This window comes from Dipodomys merriami, unplaced genomic scaffold (assembly GCF_024711535.1).
Source record: "Dipodomys merriami isolate MVZ:Mamm:240054 unplaced genomic scaffold, mDipMer1.0.p SCAF_271, whole genome shotgun sequence".
Classification (NCBI taxonomy): domain Eukaryota; kingdom Metazoa; phylum Chordata; class Mammalia; order Rodentia; family Heteromyidae; genus Dipodomys; species Dipodomys merriami.
The window spans coordinates 228998-248814 of NW_027204171.1; the positions used below are offsets into that span (position 1 = coordinate 228998).

The 19817-nt window shown below is 44.2% G+C and overlaps 1 protein-coding gene across 4 annotated transcripts; it reads right to left on the reverse strand.

Annotated features, from left to right (window-relative positions):
- Nucleotides 1–219: 219 nt before the first annotated feature.
- CUNH5orf24 (chromosome unknown C5orf24 homolog) lies at nucleotides 220–13164 on the reverse strand. Of its 4 annotated transcripts, none has more exons than XM_070036451.1 (4): nucleotides 9528–10026; nucleotides 4539–4968; nucleotides 2469–2542; nucleotides 220–1801 (listed from the first exon to the last, which is right to left on the reverse strand). In XM_070036451.1, the coding sequence occupies exons 1-3, from the start codon at nucleotides 9564–9566 to the stop codon at nucleotides 2502–2504; spliced, it is 510 nt and encodes a 169-aa protein (XP_069892552.1). In that variant the 5' UTR covers nucleotides 9567–10026; the 3' UTR covers nucleotides 220–1801; nucleotides 2469–2501. The 4 variants fall into 4 exon arrangements, with proteins under 4 accessions (XP_069892552.1, XP_069892551.1, XP_069892550.1 ...); XM_070036450.1 differs by having other exon boundaries at nucleotides 220–1814; XM_070036449.1 differs by having other exon boundaries at nucleotides 220–2542; nucleotides 9528–10024.
- Nucleotides 13165–19817: the final 6653 nt, after the last annotated feature.

Genomic DNA, 19817 nt, shown 5'->3' on the forward strand with positions numbered 1-19817 from the left:
TCAGATCTGAAGATCATGGTTCAGTGCCAGCCCAGGCAGGAAACTCTTTTGAGACTCTTATCTTCAATAAACTACCAGAAAAAGCCAGAAGTGGCTCTGTGGCTCAAGTGATAGAGTGCTAGCCTTGAGCACCTAGGCCCTGAGTTCAAGCCACAAGACCAGCAAAATATAAATAAATATAAATATATACGTACATATATATGTAAACAGATGATTGGGTGGTTTTTAAAGTAATGACTTTATTAATAAATATACATCCATATGATGATGTAGATACAAATCATGAACACTACTCCATTCCCATACACATAATTGCACACGAGTAGCTCAGGTTCATGGACATTGAAACATACACAGTATCTATTCAGACTTTTTACAGCAGAGGACAACGTGCTTATTAGCAGTTAACTGGTAATTATTTTATAATTATCTCTGGAAAAAGGAAACTGAAAACAGAACCAAGTAGTCCGATTAAATCACACACTTGTTTCGCTATAAGCATTGAAGTTTCCAAAAATGTAAATATACTGTGAGAACTGACATGTCTACTTGGGAAGGAGAAGGGAAAGCAAAGGAAAGGTCTGGATACCTCCTAGAGTGGAAGAGCAAAAATCTTTGTTATGGTAAAAACAAAAATATAATAGTGTCTAAACATTTTATGTCCAAGAAAAAAAAATTGTTTTGAACAACTGCTGTGAATTCTTGTATTTGACAATAAAGGGACTGCGAAGTTTCCCTGCATATAAACAGTGACTGACAGAGTAGCATTTATCATCAGTATCCCCTGAATTGTTCTTTTAAAGCTTCTTACAATATAAAGAAGTTTACTTTTTAAACGCACACACTGTGGTTATTCTTACATTGGATGAATCACCCTTTACCTAATAAATGGATTCAGATATAGGTTTTTTTCCTTCTTCCTTAACTCAAAGAAACTACTGTCTCATGGAAATACATATATAAATTCACATAAACATCAGCTTGGAATGAATACATATTATTTGGACAGACATTTCTTTTAAAAAGTAAATAAAAATCACAAAATTTTAGTCTAATTGAACCACTGATTTAAAAAATATCCCCAATATTAAAAATTAAACCAGATACGGTTTTTGCCAATACACTGTGCCAGTAATTTTTTAGTATCCAGTGCAAAACTCCAAAGATAGTATCAAAATCATCCCATACTAAAGATTAGCTATGCAAGGTTATATCTGTCAAAAAATGGAAATTTATCTGTATTAGCTCTTTATTGGCTAGGGTAATAGTAATAAATAAGGCATGTCAAAGTGTTTCTTAAAAGAAAAAAAAGATAAAGCAAACTTACTTGAGTAGAAGATCATTACTGATGAACAGTTGTAATATATAATAGTGAAACCTATTTTGTGAAAAACAATTACACAGTATAAAATTAGCAATTTACCTTTTAAGGAAGAATGGGGAGAAAAGGCCAGTTTCCCCCAATGATTAAAATATAGGCAACTGTTTAACATGCTATTTCAGTGTTTCTCATGACAAGACACAGTGTTACGAAAGATGCACAATGTAGTCTTTAGATTATGTAGAAGTAGAAATATTTTATGCTTTTAAGACTTCATGTAATCACTTAGATGTCTTTCTCTTCAGCATGGCACCAGTAAACGGTTCACAAAGAAACAAGTGGAATCAGGAGACGCTCAGCAGTGGAGGGAGGGATCTAGTATTTCAGGTACCTGCTCACGTGAACAGTAAATCCAGATTTTTTTAAACGACGTTATCCATTCCCAACTGTAGCCATTCATTCCTTTGTCCTGGACAGCTTCTGATAATAAACACTATTATAAACACGCCTCCTTTAGTTGATTTCATCATTTCATAAACGAGCATACAAAATCCACCATACAATAGTACACCTGCCTTAACTTCTGACACACAGCACAGCACCAGAGCGGATGTGCTGGAGGACTGGGGAGTGGAATGAAAGCAGGAAAGGGTAGGGCGTGTGTTTAACAGAATCAGGAATGAAAATAAACTCAAAGAGCGATGTTAAATGGACCTGCTGTAAAACACAATGTGCAACCCAATTCCTGACAGTGGTGGACATTATTCTACACAGAATGTTTAATGAAACGCCTGTCTCGGGAAGCAGCTTGAAAGACCACTGCTAAGCAACCAGGTACTGCACATCAGCTTGAGAAACAGCTCAAGAACAGACACAGGAGAGTAGATGGACGGACGAACACATGAGTAAAGATGCAACATTTCTATGTGCCAGAAGTGATACTGTTCTGAGAAAATTATTACAGGTTTTATATCCTAAGCTTCTGCAAGAAGAAATTCTTGTGCAGCACTTTAGCTGCCAGAATGCTACGACTGCTTACGTAGTCATCCCACATTGCTCTATGGTTTGTGCAAAGCTGTTTTGTTGAGGTCACTGTTTTTAAGATGCCAGTGCACACAGTCCCCACACACAACACAACACCTCTTACTGTAAAGAGCAGCATAAAGTCCAGCTCATTGTGTCAGGCATCGCTGGAACACCTGAAGGCTTGCTGCTTTTTTCCTGATAAGAAAGGTATGAAACATGACATCCATTTTCAATCAAGAGTTTGCAAGAACTAAGAGCAAGCCCAACCAACACAATATGTGCCCTTTTATATTTTCAGTTACTTTTTTAAAGCTTTTGGATCCTGCAAATCTACAGTTTAATCTCAAAGGCATTTAAAATTACAACTAATACAAATATTCTAACTTTAAAGTTCAGTGGAATTTTTTTCAAATCTGAAGTTCATAATTTTAATTTAGAACAAACTCAGAATAAATAAAACGGTATTAACAAGGACTACATTTAAAATAAAATTAAAAAAAAAAAAAAGGGAGGGAAGAGCCGGGCTCCAGTGGCTCACACCTGTAATCCTAGCTACTCAAAAAGCCGAGATCTAAGGATTGCACTTTGATGCCAGCCAGGGCAGGAAAGTCAATCAGACTCTTATTTCCAATTAACCACCCAAAAAGCTGAAAGTGGAGCTATGACTCAAGTGATAAGAGTGCTAGCCTTGAGGGAAAAAAAAAAAGTAGCTCAGCGCCCAGGCCCTGAGTTCAAGCCCCAGGACCAGCACGCACACTCGCACACGCACACGCACATGCACACGTGCACACTTAAAAAAAATTACAGAAAGACAGACTTCCTTCTGTCCTTAACTTTATCTGCATGCCCCATACTTTCTTCTGCTAACTCTCTTGCTTCTAAAGCAAACATCATTGGGGAAAAGCAGTCTCAGTGGAGCTAGAATACCATCTTCAATTATACTAACCAGAATTTTTTTTTTTACATGTTTCATGCATAGATGGGAGTTCTATACTTCTGAGTGTCTGGGCTCTAATGGTCAGGAAACTGCATTCTGTTATACTAGTTTTACAGTCTACCACTCAGCTTGTGTCCTTTGGTAGAGAGAAACCTGAAAACACAGTTAAGTGCTAATGCAACAGGTCAATTCTCAGGAAAAGAAAAACAACATTCCAAATAAATGAGAAATACCAGTACATGTTTTTAAATATAATACTTTAAAACTCACTAAGTATAATATGAAAGGCAAAATAGTGACTATAGCTATGTGCAGACCTTAAGAATGTTTCATTTCCTATTAAATATGTTATTCTCAGAATGCTCTGCATTTCACAAAAAAAAGTCATGTGCTGTTTTTATAAAATAGTTTAAAGGTTTTCTAAATATGAATTATTTGAAGTGTTTGGTATATATGCTCTTAGGCAATTTAAAAAAAACAACCTATCATTGCTAACAGCAAATATGAAGTATTCTTTTAGGAATAATGTTTAAATCAACTAATACCATGTAGATCAATAAATTAGAAGCTGCTTAAACTTAGAACACACACACACACACACACACGCACACACGCACACACACACACACAAGTTCTAAATTCCAAACCATAGAAATAGCTATGTTCTGTCTTAGGAGAATAAATGTTACAAAGTTATACAGCCATCACCTCAAGAAATCCAAAAGCACTACTTTGCCTTTTTGCTCCATCAGCTAAAAAAGCCTTATACTGTAGGCTTACTTGAAACTAGTAGGTGTAATGGTTTTGGGTGTTTAGCACGCAAAGCATCTAATCAGAATGGCCCACGAGCTGTACAGAAACCTAACTCTGAAGAAAGAACAAAACGATGGAGGGTTGTGTCGTGGAACCTATGTACAAATACACAATGCCATGCTGCCCACGTCCTGAGTGCCTCTGTTAGCCTGTGGCAGCTTCTGGGCCAAAGCAGGGGGAAAATCAAATAGAAAAACGAAACTGTAAAGAAAGCCTGGGCCACGGATTTATGTCAAAATGGAACCGAGAAGCTTTGGGATTCTTCACCCTCTCCTCCTGAGCCGAGCCCTCCTCTCCTCACTCACTCATTGGGCGGTTTGACCTCGCTGCTGGTTTCCTCTACCCCGTGAACTGCTCTGCCGTGCATCATAGGATAAGGAAAAGCAGCAGTGCCACAGCCATAACCTAGATCGGCAAGACGGGATAGAGCTTTAATGCTACCTGGAGGTCTCCCCGGGCTGACTTTGTATCCTGCAGCTTTAGTGGTACCCAAAGGTCTGCCTGGACTTGTCTTAAATCCAGCTGCTTTGGTGGTCCCCAAGGGTCTGCCTGTGCTGGTCCGGTAGCCTGCTGATTTGGTGGTTCCTGAAGGCCGGCCACGCTTACCAGATCGGTTGAGATTTTTCTTTTTCTTTAGTTCATCTTTTATCTCTATGCTTCTGCCACTTGTAGTCTGCAAATGTGTTTCATTTAACGGGTCTTGCCTCTGACACACCATGGGTTTGTGGCTGACTGTGTGGCTGTACTTGCTTTGCTGGGAGGCATAGATGTCAAACTGATCAGCCGCTCTCATGGCATCTTCGCTGAGACAGGAAGGTTTGCCAGGCCCACAGAATACTGGAGTACTGCTGGCAACCGGATGCATCATTTTCTACCAAAAATAAAGACAAATATGCATAAATATACAGGCATGACAGCATTCATCAAGAAGAAAGTCTTCCAACAACTACGCAGATTACCTAAAATTAGACCAATAGGTATGAGTCCAGATGGTTTATGAACAAAAATACAAACCAAACCCCCCTGTACAGCAATTTTTGTTTTTTGTTAGCCATGGAGCCTGAACTCTAGGTCTGGGCACTGTTCCTCAGATCTTCAGCTCAAAGAAAGAGCTCTACTACTTGTGCCACAGCACCACTTCCAGCTTTTTCTGCTTATATGGTGCTAAGGAATCAAACCCAGGGCCTCATGCATGCAAGGCAAGCACATTACCACTAAGTTACCTTCCCATCTCCTATATATTTTTTAAAAACCCCACAAACCAGCAGATTCAAGGGTCTATGTTTTCTCAATTTAATTATGGGTAGAGACAAACATCATATAACTCAACTGTAATACTAATTTAGTGACCATAATCTTTTCTGATTAGAAAATTGTTTAAGAAGCTAGTACCAGTGGCTCATGCCTGTCATCCTAGCTACTCAAGAGGCTGAGATCTGAGGATCATGGTTCAAAGCCAGCTCAGGCAGAAAACTCCATGATACTCTTATCTCCATTAAAACTGAAGAAGCTCAGGGACAGTGCCCAGCCCAGAGTTCAAGCCCCAGGACTGGCAAAGAAAGAAAGAAAGAAAGAAAGAAAGAAAGAAAGAAAGAAAGAAGGAAGGAAGGAAGGAAGGAAGGAAGGAAGGAAGGAAGGAAGGAAGGAAGGAAGGAAGGAAGGAAGGAAGGAAAGAAAGAAAGAAAGAAAGAAAGAAAGAAAGGAAAGAAAGAAAGAAAGAAAGGAAAGAAAGGAAAGAAAGGAAGAAAGAAAGAAGGAAAGAAAGGAAAGAAAGAAAGAAAGAAAGAAAGAAAGGAAAGAAAGAAAAGAGAAAGAAAGAAGGAAAGGAAGGAAGGAAGGAAGAAGAAAAGAGAAAGAGGGGGGAAGGGAGAAGGGGGGAGGGAGGGAACAGTTTAAGTAGAAAATGAATGCTACATTTTACAGGCTTTTTTCCTTTTAAATTATTCATCTCCAAAATGATAATAGTAAAAACAAGAACTCTCACTGCCATGGACTTTTTTCCTGCGTACCTAGAGTATCTTAGACTGTCTTCCTTGGCCTTCTATATTTCTCACATATACCTCTAACCACTTTGCACAAAACAGGCACTCCATCATTACTGCAATGCATTATTTATACAGAACCCTGGGTTTATGTTACACTTTACAAAAGCCAGAATGTGCCAAGCAAAGAACACAATCTCTTCTCCCCAAGATGCTTGTTTACTTCAAACATTTTTTTTTTTTTTTTTGAGTCCAGTCGTGGGGCCTGAACTCTGGGTCTGGGCGCTGTCCCTCAGCTCTTCAGCTCAAGGCTAGCGCTCTACCACTTGAGCCACAGCGCCACTTCCAGCTTTTTTTCTTTTTGCTTATGTGGTGCTGAGGAATCGAACCCAGGGCCTCAGGCATGCAAGGCAAGCGCTCTACCACTGAGCCAACTTCCCAGTCCACCAGCTTTTTTCTTTTTGCTTATGTGGTGCTGAGAAAGCAAACCCAGGGCCTCAGGCATGCAAGGCAAGCGCTCTACCACTGAGCCACCTTCCCAGCCCCTTCAAACATCTTCTATCCAAACGGAAGGTAGTATCAACATGAGCAAACAAAGGTTCCTATTACATAAAATAAGTGAACACTAGCCAGGCGCTGGTGGCTCACGCCTGTAGTCCTGGCTACTCAGGAGGATGAGATCTGAGGATCACAGTTCAAAGCCAGTCCAGGCAAGGAAAGTCCGTGAGACTCCTATCTCCAATGAACTACCAGAAAACTGGAAGTGGCGCTGTGGCTCAGTGGAAGAGCACTAGCCTTGAGCTGATAAAGCTCAGGGACAGCGAGCATCCAGGCCCAGAGTTCAAGTCCCACAACCAGGGGAAAAAAAAAAGTGAACACATGAACAGTTAAGACTAACTACAAAGCAAGGTAACAACCATACTAATACACCTTTTATTTGGTGCCATCATGGATGCTGTCCCTCAGCTTTCTCACTCAAGCCTGGCTACTCTACCATTTGAGCCAGTTTCACTTCCACCTGTTGGTAGTTAACCAAAGATAAAAGTCTCCTGGACTTCCCTGCCTCGGCTACTTTGAACTGTGATCCTAAATCTTAGCTTCCTGAGTTAGGAATGCAGGCATGACCCACTGGTGCCCAGTAGCTCTGCTTTTGCCACTTGTAAATGAGTTTATAGATTTAGAAAACAGCCACAAATGCATATAAAGGTCCAGTTCCAAGTCATAAGGAAACAACTGCCTTAATCCTTCATATTCATAAAAACTTCAAGAAGCTGGGTGCCTGTGGCTCATGCCTGTAATCCCAGCTACTCAGGAGGCAAGAGATCCGAGGATTGCAGTTCAAAGTCAGCCTGGGCAAGAAAGTCTGTGAGACTCTTTTATCTCTAATATTTCACAGAAAAAGCCAGAAGTGACACTATGGCTCAAATGGTAGGATGCTAGCCTTGAGCAAAAAAGCTCAGGGACAGTGCCCACATCCAGATTTCAAGCCCCAGGAGACAGACAGACAGACACACACACACAGAGACACACACAGAGACACACACACACAGAGACACACACACACAGAGACACACACACACAGAGACACACACACACACACACACACACACACACACACACACACACACACACACACACACACACACACACACACACACACACACACACACACACACACACACACACACACACACACACACACACACACACACACACACACACACACACACACACCACCTCAGCTATGGAAAGAGCTATTTACCAGACATCACAAACAGGCTCACAGCAAATGTCAGCCAAAACCACAGCAGACTTATTTCAGTTTATAAAGGCAACGGAAATGAGAATCAAACTCTGCTGACCTACTAAATATTTCATGAGAATTAACAGATCTATACAGAGCTATTGGCCAGCTGAACCACAAAGGAAAAATATCTACAATCAGATACTGGTTTATGGGAAGAGTTTTATAGTCTTAACAGATAAAATAAGGACAATCTAATTACAAATATTAAAGGAGACAATTTCTCACTCCCTAAGAAAAACTAAGTTGTTAATGATTACTTCGTTAACTGCAATTCCAATTTCGGACAAAAAAAAAAAAAAGACTCAAAATAAGCTCCAAAAATAATAGCAGCCTAAAATTAGTTTTTGAGCGTTTTCTATGTGCAAGCAATATATTTGGCACTATACATTTATTTGATTTCAGCCTCAGTACATGCCTAAAAGAATTTCATGCTAGGACTGAGACTGTTGCTTAGTGATAGAGTGCTTGCCTAGCATGCATGAGGCCCTGGGTTGGATTCCTCAGCACCACATAAACAGAAAAGGCCAGAAGTGGTGCTGTGGCTCAAGTGGTAGAGCTACTAGCCTTGAGCTGAAGAACTGAGGAACAGCGCCCAGGCCCAGAGTTCAAGCCCCACGACCGACAAAAAAATAAATAAATTCCTCAACAACTTGCTAGGGTCAGACACTAGGAAATGGCAAAGCCAAATATGAATGTAAGTGATCTGAATTTACAATGTACTTCACACCGGTACCAGAGATAACTAGTGGGTGTTTCTACAGTATACTATACACCTGTATCAGAGATAACCACGTGGGCATTTTAGTGTACTGCACACCTGTACCAGGGATAACACTGTACTATACACATATACCAAGGAAAGTAATTGAAGACAACGGGAAGTGGAAGGACCTCCCATGTTCATGGACTAGCAGAATTAATTAACATGAAAATAGCCATACTGCCAAAGGCAATCTACAAATTCAATGTAATACCTATCAAAATCCCAATGTCAGCTAGATGCCAGTGGCTCATGCCTTTAATCCTAGCTACTCAGGAGGCTGCAATCTGAGGATCACAGTACAAAGCCAATTCGTGAGACTCATCTCCAATTAACTACCAAAAAGCCAGAAATGGCGCAAAGTGGTAGAACACTACCCTTGAGCACAAAAGCTAAGGGTCAGTGCCCAGGGTCCTGAGCTCAAGCTTCATGACCAGCATAAAAAAATAAATAAATAAAAAGGCATAGCTGAGAGCTGAAAGTGGCTTGTTGGTAGAGTGCTTGACTGGCATGCATGAAGCCCTGGGTTCCATTCCTCAGTACCACATACAAAGAAAAAGCCAGAAGTGGTGCTGTGGCTCAAGTGGTAGTGTGCTAGCCTGAGCAAAAGCAGCTCAGGGACAGTGCCCAGGCCCTGAACTCAAGCCCCAGGACTAGAGGGGAAAAAAAAAAAAAAAAAAAAGGCACAGCTGAGCATGGTGTGTCTCATGCCTGAACCCTCAGCATTTGGGAGATTAAGGCAGGAAGACCAAGAGTTGGAAGACAGCCTGGGCTACACAACAAGATCTAGTCTCAAAAAAATAAATAAAGGCACCCACTTCCAATTCCTTTAATCTCCGGGAATTTATGCTTTTGGCTTGCACTGAATTATGTCAACTTACTCTTGGTACTGGTTCATATTTATTGAGGCCCAACTCCATGTAAAACACTACTGCAAGCACTACAACACAAAATGGACAAGAGTAAAATTGTGTTTGCCACCCGACAGTCAAGACTTACATAGAACAAGTGTGAGTATTCTACAGGTTTCACATTTCCCCTCCTTGACAGAGTATCCTGCTTATTCAAATAACTGATTAGCAAAAGGGACAAGTAATTCTCAGTGACAGTTACTATGTAAACAAGTGATAAAAGGAAACTAAAGCTAAGTCTTTCTTCCTTTCAACCTTTTGGCATACAGGGTCTTGCACTCTGCTAAGCTTTCTCATCTCATTCAAGGTTAGCGTTCTAAGGCTTGAGCTACATTTCGACTTCTGGGTTTCTGCTAGTTAATTAGAGATCAATCTCTCTGATTTGTCTGCCAGGCTAGCTTCAAACCTTGATCCTATCTCAGCCTTCTGAGTAGCTGGGATTACAAGCAAGAGTCACCAACACTTGGCTTTACCTTCTTAAAACAGGAATAAGTACTATTAGACCCCTATGTGCATTATTAAATGTTTATATGCATTATATTTTTTCAGCATTTGGATGATATATGAGCACTAACGCTGTACTTCATAATGCTTCCCTCTTCCTCTCCAGGATTTGCCAGCTATTTCTTTTTTTTTTTTGGCTATGTAGCCCAGACTGGCTTCTAACTCACATCAGCCTCCCTGGTAGGAGTAATTATAGGCATGTGCCACCACACTTAGCTACAAAGCTCACTGGAAGCACTCAGGTCAAATTTCTTAAGAATGTTAGAATGTAGCCAGGCACAGTAGCTCACATTTGTAATCCTAGCTACTCAGGAGGCTGTCATCTGAGAATTGGGGTTCGAAACCAACCAAGGCAGAAAATCTATGAGACTCTAAACTCTATTAACCACCAAAAAGCCAGAAACTGAGATGTTGCTCAAGAGGGTAGAGCACCATTCTTGAGTGAAAAAGTGGTCTGGGAAGGTGGCTCAGTGGTAGAGCGCTTGCCTTGCATGCTTGAGGCCCTGGGTTCGATTCCTCAGCACCACATAAGCAGAAAAAAAAGCCAGAAGTGGTGCTGTGGCTCAAGTGGTAGAGCACTAGCCTTGAGCTGAAGAGCTGAGGGACAGTGCCCAGGCCCAGAGTTCAGGCCCCACAACCAGACCCCCCCCCAAAAAAAAGCTAAGGACCTAGGTCAAGCCCTACTATCAACATGCACACACACGTACAAGCACACCCACCTCACACTCACACAAGTGAGAATTCAAGGTGTTGAGTTCAAACCAACACCAAAAAAAAAAAAAAAAGGTGTGTGTGTGCTGGGAATTCAGTTTAGTGCCTGTCTAGCAGGCATGAAGCTCTGGGTTCAATTCCTCAGTGCCACATACACAGAAAAAGCCAGAAGTGGTGTTGCAGTTCAAGTGGTAGAGCGCTAGCCTTGAGCAAAAGGAGCTCAGGGACAGTGCTTATGCCCTGAGTTCAAGCCCCAGCACTGGCAAAAAAAAAAAAGAGCCAGGCATCAATGGCTCACACCTATAATCCTAGCTACTCAGGAGGCTGAGATCTGAGGATTAGGGTTTAAAGCCAGCCCTGGCAGGAAAGTCTGTGAGACTCATCTCTAATAAACCACTCCGAAAAACAGAAGTGGCCCTGTGGGTCAAGTGGTAGAGCGTTAGCCTTGAGCTGAAGAGCTGAGGAACAGCACCCAGGCCCAGAGTTCAAGCCCCACGACCAACAACAACAACAAAAAAGAAAGTTCTTTAAAAATGATTCACTGAAGCCAGCCCCGATGGTACAAGTTACCAGAAAGCATGAGACAAAAATTAACTACCTATCTCCATCTCAGAAAAAAAGATGGGCATAGTGCAGCAGTTCTGTAAGTCCAAACTCTCCAGAAATGTAGTCAATAAGTGAAGTTGGTGCCACCTAAGCAAAAAACAACCAAAAGAGAATATACCACCTGAAAAATAAAGCTAAAAGAGGCTGGGGGTTGTAGTCCAAGTGGTAGAACACCTGCTTAGTAAAGTGGAGACACCGAGTTCAACCTTTAGAACCACAATCACTGAAAGCTGAAAGTAAGAATTTCCATTTAACCTTTTTTCTCTATATATGTGTGTATGTATGTGTGTGTGTGTATACACACACACACACAGTGTTTGTGTGTTTCAGTTCTGGGGCTTGAAATCAGGGCTTGTGTGATGTCCCTGAACTTTTGTGTTCAAAGGTAGGAGTGCTCTAGCCCTTTAAGCCACAGCACCATTCATTTCTGGTTTTCTGGTGGTTAATTGGAGATAAAGTTTCACTGGGACTTTTCAGCCCAAGCTGGCCTTGAACCATGATCCTCAAGATCTCACCCTCCTGAGTAGGTAGGATTACAGGGGGGAGCCACCAGCACTGCACTATATTTCTAAAGCAAATACTAAAAGTTGCCCTGCCTGTAAGTTAACGTGTGTGTGTGTGTGTGTACTAAGTCTTTTCAGTAAAGCTCTCCCTTATGCAAGTTTCTTTCCCTTTATCTCTCAGTCTTTTTTTCTTTTTAGCAGTACTAAAGTTTGGACTGAGAGTTTCCTGCCAGGCAGGCCCTCTACCACTTGAGTCACGTCCCCCAATTCTCTTTTCCCTTACCTCGACTAAGTGACAATTACTATTTTTTGGGTGACTTTTCCAGGCACTCAGGAAGCTGCGTGAACCCAGGGGGGTTGGGGGGGTGAAACCTCTTCAGAATCGCCAAGTTCTGTCCTCCTCCAAAGAACCAAACCTCACTCAATTCTCAGAGATTCCCAACAAGACCCTTGGCCTAAACCACTACGTATTAGATGATTCCCGAATCCTCAATTAATAAGTGTCCGAGGACGACCCACCCCAAGCTCTCGGACACGCCCTCCAGCCCAGGCCAGCTGCTTCCCTCACTCTCCCCCACCCCCCAACAAAGTTCGGCCTGCGGACCGGGACGAGACAAAAATAACGGCCTCCTTTGTCTTGACTCCTCAGCCGGGCCTCCCGGGGCTGACTTTCCAAAGAACAAAATGAATAAATAATATATAAACATTTACCTGCGGCGGGGGGCGGGGGGCGCGGAAGAGCCACTGCCAGCCCCACTGGCAAGAGCAAGTTTGCAGAAGGCGCGCGTGCACGCGCGCACGCACGCACGCACGCACGCGCGGGGGAGGAGGCGCGCGCGCGCCCGCCCCTCCCGGAGACCCAGACCCGCCCGCGCCCGCCAGGCCTCCGGCCCAGCCCGAGCCCCGGCCGCGAATGCGGGCTCGACCGCACCCGGAAATCAGTCAATAAATAAAAATCGGGGAAAAAAAGGCAGCCCTCCCCCACGCCGGCCCCCGCCGCCTCCCCGGCCGCCCCGCCCCGCCGCCCCCCCCCAGCGCGCACGCGCGCGCCCACCTCGGCCCCTCAGCGCGTCCAGCGGCGGCCCATCGGCTGGGAGCCCTCCCAGCGCCGCCGCCTCCGCTCGGGGGAGGAAGTGGGAGGAGGGGACAGCTCGGAGCAGAGGGGCAGGCAACGGAGGGCGGCGGCGAGGCCCACGCTGGGGTCCGGGTCCGGCTCCGGCCGCAGCCACGGCGCGCCCCGCCGGGCCTGGACGCAGGGAGAAGAGACCGGCGCGGCCCGTAGGAGCGAGGAGCGGCGTGCGCGAGCTGGCGAGGAGCGCGCGCGTACGTACACGCACGTACGCACGCTCCCCCCCCACGCATCGCGAGATCGCGTCTCCCGCCCACGGGATCAGCGCCCGCGCTTTGGAGGCTACTGCGCTTGCGCGGCCTCTGGTGGGCACTGAGGCCCTGAGGAAGTCGGCCCGCGTGCGGATCGGGCCCCGGCCCCCCGGCCCCGCGGCCTGTGACGTCGGAAACCGTTCACCCCATTTCTCCGAATGCCGGGTTAATCACGGAGTCGGTTTCTACGACTGTAGTGGTTGGTTGAGATCCGGATTCCCGGGACCCCGGCGTCCAGGGCCGTCACCAGCCCCCGACACGCCGGCTGAGGCCGGGAGGGAAAGGTGTGCAGGGAGGTGGCACTCTGATCATCTGAGGCTCTCACTCCTGAGATCCGGGGTGTGAGCCTCAGCAATGCAGGCAATCGTCTCCACGGGATCCACAGTTTCTTAAGGGGTACTTTTAGGTGTGATTCAGCCCTATCCTCACTGGAACCCAAGGTGATCACAAAGTAACTGGGGAGAGAAGGGCTGGAAGACCTGTAAAATGAGGCAGGGATGCCAAGCTTCTCCCTTCCCTTTTAGCTAATACATGGAGCCAAGTCAGGAGTCGGTGCTTTTCAGCAAAACGGTGGTGTTCTTGTTTGCTGGTCCTGGGGCTTGAACTCAAGGCCTGGGCACTGCCCCTGAGCCTTTTTACTATCACTTTGAGCCACAGCTCCATTTCTGGCTTTTTGTTGGTCAAATTGGAGATGAGTCTCATGGACTTTCCTGCCCGTGCTGGATTCAAATCACAATCTTCAGATCGCAGCCTCCTGAGTAGCTAGGATTACAAACAGGAGCTACCACTGGTGCCAGCAGCCAGCAACATCAGGCCGTCTGTTGTCCATCCATCCCTCCCACGGCCCCCTCCCTTGGTCATGGGGCTTGAACTCTAGGCCTGGGCACTGTCCCTGAGCTCTTCAAGGCTAGCGCTCAACCACTTGAGCCACAGCACCACCTTGTTTTCTGGTGGTTTATTGGAGATAAGTCTCACGGACTTCCTGCCCTAGCTGGCTTTGAACTGTGATCCTCAGATCTCAGCCTCCTGAGTAGCTACAGGTGTGAGCCACGGCGCCCGGCTAACAGAAGCGTTTTCTTTAAAGCACTTGTAATTGAGATTTTTCACCTGCAAACAAAAGAAGATTATTCAAATCATAGTGGGTGCTGAGGACTCAGACCTAAGTTCATATGATAATAAAAAGACTTACGTGATGGGACATCCAAGTTAAAAGGTTTTACATGTTATATCTTCTTTAGAATCACAATTTTCCTCCTTCTGTAGGGGCCAGTCACAGAACTAACTCCATTTCATCCCTCTGACCCTATTTTGACTCTTTTGCTTTTTCTTCTAAGCCACGTTCTGCAGTTATTCCATGTTTTTAAAACAGTGACTGAAACTATGCCAAGCAGGAAATGCAAGCCTCAGAACAGATCATCCCAAGACAGAACAAGTCCACTCGCACCCAACAAGTATTGATTTCCCAGAGCCTCAATGAGCTTCCTAGAAGCAATCCTCAAAGACCCAAGACCAAGGCCTGACCAAGATTACTTGCTGTCAGCTTTATAAGCCCTTCCCCTCTTCTCTATGCAAGAGCCTAACCCATTCCTTTGTTCCCCTCTTTCTGTAAAATCTCAAAAGTTCCTATCAGCTCCTGGAAGACCGATCTAGGATCGCTGAAACTCTAAAATCTATTCTTCCCTATGTGTCCACATGGATTACAACTCTTTTCCGGCCGGAATTGGAAAGAGTGGGCCACGCCTTGTCCTTCAAGACACTGAGCTGGGTCTCAGGCCCTAAACTCCCTTAACAAATGATTCCACCATCAGGAAACCGAATATGTGAAAACAGCAGTTTGTTTAAACTATTCATTTTAAGTATTAAGATTTTTGGTGGATGGAAGTGGCGCTGTAGCTCAAGTGGTAGAGCGCTCGCCTTGAGCTGAAGAGCTGAGGGACAGCGCCCAGGTCCAGAGTTCAAGCCCCACGACCGACAAAAAAAAAAAAAAGATTTTTGGTGGTTATTCACTAGATATAAATCCACATGGCAGAAGGGATTAACTTCCGTAGTCCTTCCTCCCATAAATGTCAAGACGTCAAAGGAGAGGGTCCAGAAGTGCTACAGACAAGGCACTTCACACTAAGCAATGGGAAGATGCAAGGGATGGCTTGTCCAACCCCCATGCAGTTAAGACTCAAGAGGGACAACACGGGATTACGCTCTACTTCAAGCATGACCCTCTGCCAAGTCCTGTGCCCTGCTTTGGAATGAGGAACACATGAAACAGACAAACCCATTCATTCACCCTCCTGATGACCTGAAAGTCAGGGTCAGCCATGTGGTCTGTCAATTAGCCACACCATCTTCAATCACATCTACTAGCTCACCTCCAATAAACAGTCTGGGAACCAAGGCTCATGTGTGCATCCCTGGCAGGATTCTTTGACAGGAAGCATTTCACAACACCATTCTAAACATTATTCTCATTATCTCTATAAAAAAAAATACCTCATTGTGCTGGGTGGCTCTGGTGGGTCTCACCTGTAATCGTAGGTACTCAGGAGGCTGAGATCTGAGGATCACATTTCAAAGACAGCCCAGGCAGGCAAGTCTCTTGAGACTTGCATCTCCAATAAATGACCAGAAAATGAGAAGTGGTGCTGTACTCAAAAGTGGGAGATCACTAGCCTGGAGCAAAAGCTCAGGGACAGAGGCCAGGCCCTAAGGTCAAGCCCTACAACAAACTTCTCCCCCAAAAAGAAAACCTAATTATGCTAGTACTACTCATATGTTAAAGGGAAATATAAAAGAAACTATCAATGTTGTAAAGTAAAAATATATAAACCAATTTGAGGGGATAGAAGTTTTTTTTGTTTGTTTGGGTTTTTTTTGTCGGTCTTGGGGCTTGAACTCTGGGCCTGGGCGATGTCCCTCACCTCTTCAGCTCAAGGTGAGCACTCTAACCACTTGAACCACAGTGACACTTCCAGTTTTCTGAGTGGTTTATTGGAGATAAGAGTCTCACAGACTTTCCTGCCCGGGCTGGCTTTGAACTGTGATCCTCAGATCTCAGCCTCCTGAGTAGCTAGATTATAGGTGTGAGTCACCAGTACCCAGCTGTGAGACTCTTACCTCGAACGAACCACCAGAAAACAAGAAGTGGCTCTGTGGCTCAAAGTGGCAGAGTGCTAGCTTTGGGGAAAAAGCTCAGGGACAGCACCCACGCCATAAGTTCAAGACCCACGGCCGATGGGGAAAAAAAAAAAAATCACCCACAGGGATTTTGTGAATGTGTTTGTTCATACTTCATCATCATATTGCTACTTGGACTTATAGCTGAGGAAAATAGAGAAAAAATGGTAAATATCAAAATATGAGGGAATGTGGCCTGGTAATGTAAAGTTAGCTATTAGAGCTGGCCTATGAGTAGAGCAGACATTTCCTCAAGCAGTGGTTATACTCAAGTCACATGTTCCACTACAGAAAGATAGTGTTCTTTAAGGTTCTCTGACAGTTACACTGTCACAAAACTATGCACCAAAATGTGAAGATCTGATGGCTCCACTCAGATCAACTGACTGACGGGGACAGAAACTTTTAGCCAGGCTGGTTTCAAAGTCTTGGGCTCAAGCAATCCTTCTTCATCTGCATCCCAAGAACACCTACTACATGGAAGAGTATTGCACTGGGCAAACACAACTACCTTTTGCTTTTTGTTAGTCATGGGGCTTGAACTTGGGGCCTGGGCACTGTCCCGGAGCTCTTTTCAATCAAGGCTAGTTAAGTGCTCTCCCACTTTAAGCTACAGGGACATTTCCATTTTTCTGGCAGTTAACTGGAAATAAGAATCGCATGGATTTTCCTGCCTGGTCTGGCTTTCAACCACCACCCTCAGATCTCAGCCTCCAGAGAAGCTAGGATTAAAGGCATGAGTCATCAGTGCGTGGCTTCTAAGAACTTTTGAATAGAAAATTGAAGCCAGGCACAGGGGGCTCATGTCTGTAATCCCAGCCACTCAGCCGACTGAAATCTGAGGATAGGGGTTTGAAGCAAGCCCAACGTAGGAAATCCATAAGACTCTTATCTCCATCATACAGCCAAAACAAACAAAAAACACAGGAGTGGAGCAAGTTGAGAAAAGGCTCAAGGACAGCACCTATACCATAAGTTCAAGCATGGGGGGGGGGGGGGGAGGTTAGGGGGAGAGTCCGGCAGCGGAAAATGTGGTTTATTAATCAAACTTTTAACTATTGAACCTACACTTCATTTCTGCTACATTCTCCACGTAGCGTCTAGCTCACAGAAGCACTACATAAATCTGTCACTAAAGGACCCTGGCTGTTAAAGCAAAGCAAGGCATCCATAAAGCAAAGAGCTCTGACATAACTGAGTTCATTTTGGAGGTTTGCTTTCTAGACTGCAATTCCCAAGATGCTGATAAGCTTTTTTTTTTTTTTTTTTTTTTGGTTGGTCGTGGGGCTTGAACTCTGGGCCTGGAAACTGTCCCTCAGCTCTTCAGCTCAAGGATAGTGCTTGCTCTACCACTTGAGCCACAGCACCACTTCCAGCCTTTTCTGCTTACGTGGTGCTGAGGAATCAAACCCAGGGCCTCATGCATGCAAGACAAACACTCTACCATTGAGCCACCTTCCCCACTCCTCCAACTGCTTTAATGAGACTTATAAATCCTCTATTTTGAAAGTGGCTCTCCATTAAAATGGACAGAACTAGCTCTTAATACCTTGGTACTGGTGCCATAAGATCAGAAGTCACAGATACACTGAGAGTATGAGTGGAACTCCTATGCATATCCACAAAGGCAGTGAGATATGAATGACATCACATGACAAACTATTTAAGGAGCCAGCCCCCTGGCTGTCCTTCCATCCAAAGCCCTATTCTGTTTTGTTTTTCTGTAGAGCTAGGGATCAAAATGTAGGAGAAAGAGGGGTAGGAATAAGTGCCACTGGGTTAAACTTGTGATTGGAAGATTAACCTATTAATTCACCTGCATTTACCTCATGCAAATACAAAAGACATTGATGACAGACAAGCTTTTTGGGGAAGAAATGTTTAGAAGAGATCTATATTTCAAACAGTTCTGTTGTGGGTTTTTTTTTTTTTGGGGGGGGGGACGCGGGGCGTCACTCCTAGGGCTTGAACTCTGGCCCAAGGTGCTATCCATCCCTGCACTTTTGTGCTCAAGGCTAGCATTCTTGCCACTTGAGCTACAGCTTCACCTCCAGCTTTGGCAGTTAATTGGAGAGTCTCAGGAACTTTCCTGCCTGGGCTGGCTTTGAACCAAGATCCTCATATCTCAACCTCCTGAGTAGCCAGGATTACAGGCATAAACCACTACTACTCTTTTTTTTTTTTTTTGGGGGGGGGTGAGGGGGGTATGGGTGCGGGGCATCAGTTGTAGGGCTTGAACTCTGGGCCTGGGCACTGTCCCTCAGCTCTTCCGCTCAAGGCTAGCGCTCTACCACGTGAACCACATTACCACTTCCAGTTTTCTGCTAGTTCATTGGAGAGAAGAGTCTCACAAACTTTCCCCAGGCTGGCTTCAAACTACAATCCTCAGATCTTAGTCTCCTGAGTTTAGGATTATTAGAGTGAGCTACCGGAGCCTGGTGAACTTTTAAAAAAATATATATATGGGCTGGGAAGGTGGCTCAGTGGTAGAGTGCTTGCCTTGCATGCCTGAGGCCCTGGGTTTGATTCCTCAACACCACATAAGCAGAAAAAGCCAGAAGTAGAGCTATGGCTCAAGTGGTAGAGCGCTTGCCTGAGCTAAAAAGCTCAGGGACAGTGCCCAGGCCAAGATTTCAGGCCCTATGACTGACATAGATAGATAGATAGATAGATAGATAGATAGATAGATAGATAGATAGATAGATAGATAGATAGATAGATAGATAGATAGATAGACAGATAGATAGATAGATAGATAGAGCGAGCAATTTTTCTTTTCAATGTCTATAAATATAAACAAAACTATAGAAACTCTAGAAAACGAGGAAAGATAATTTAGGAAAATGTAGATTGAATTAACTTTATTTTATGAGGAATTTAGAAAACATAAGCAAATAATTGATATTGCATTTAAAAAAAACAAAGTCTATACATCATTCAAATTTTAGAAACCAGTGTGATATTTAAAAAATGTACTAACAGCAATGTTTCACCTTAGGACAAAATACCATCAGTGGCTCATCACAATTCGACATACACATGGGGAAAACGCAAGAGTAATCTAAATCTCTGGATCTCCAAGGAATCCAGTAAGCTGGAAGCAGCACCAATGTCACACCAATGTGGGACTGTCACTCATCCTAGACTTAACTCTTGGTGACTGATGTAAATAAATAAATAAACCAAGGTGAAAACAAAAGAGCCCACCATGCCTGGAATTGTGAAGTACATGGTTTATTTGTTCTCCTGTTGCATATGTTTTGCCTGCTTCCTGGTCAGTTAGATATATGGATGTATGAGGGCGCTATAAGGTCAAGTCCCAGGTAGAGCTCACTTTTCTTACTATGGATAACTTTATATTGAAGAAATAATGTCTGGTAGTCCC

What these genes read in the sequence shown, in the direction of transcription:
- CUNH5orf24 (XM_070036448.1), bottom strand. Translation starts at nt 4,965, where the DNA reads ATGATGCATCCGGTTGCCAGCAGTACTCCAGTATTCTGTGGGCCTGGC.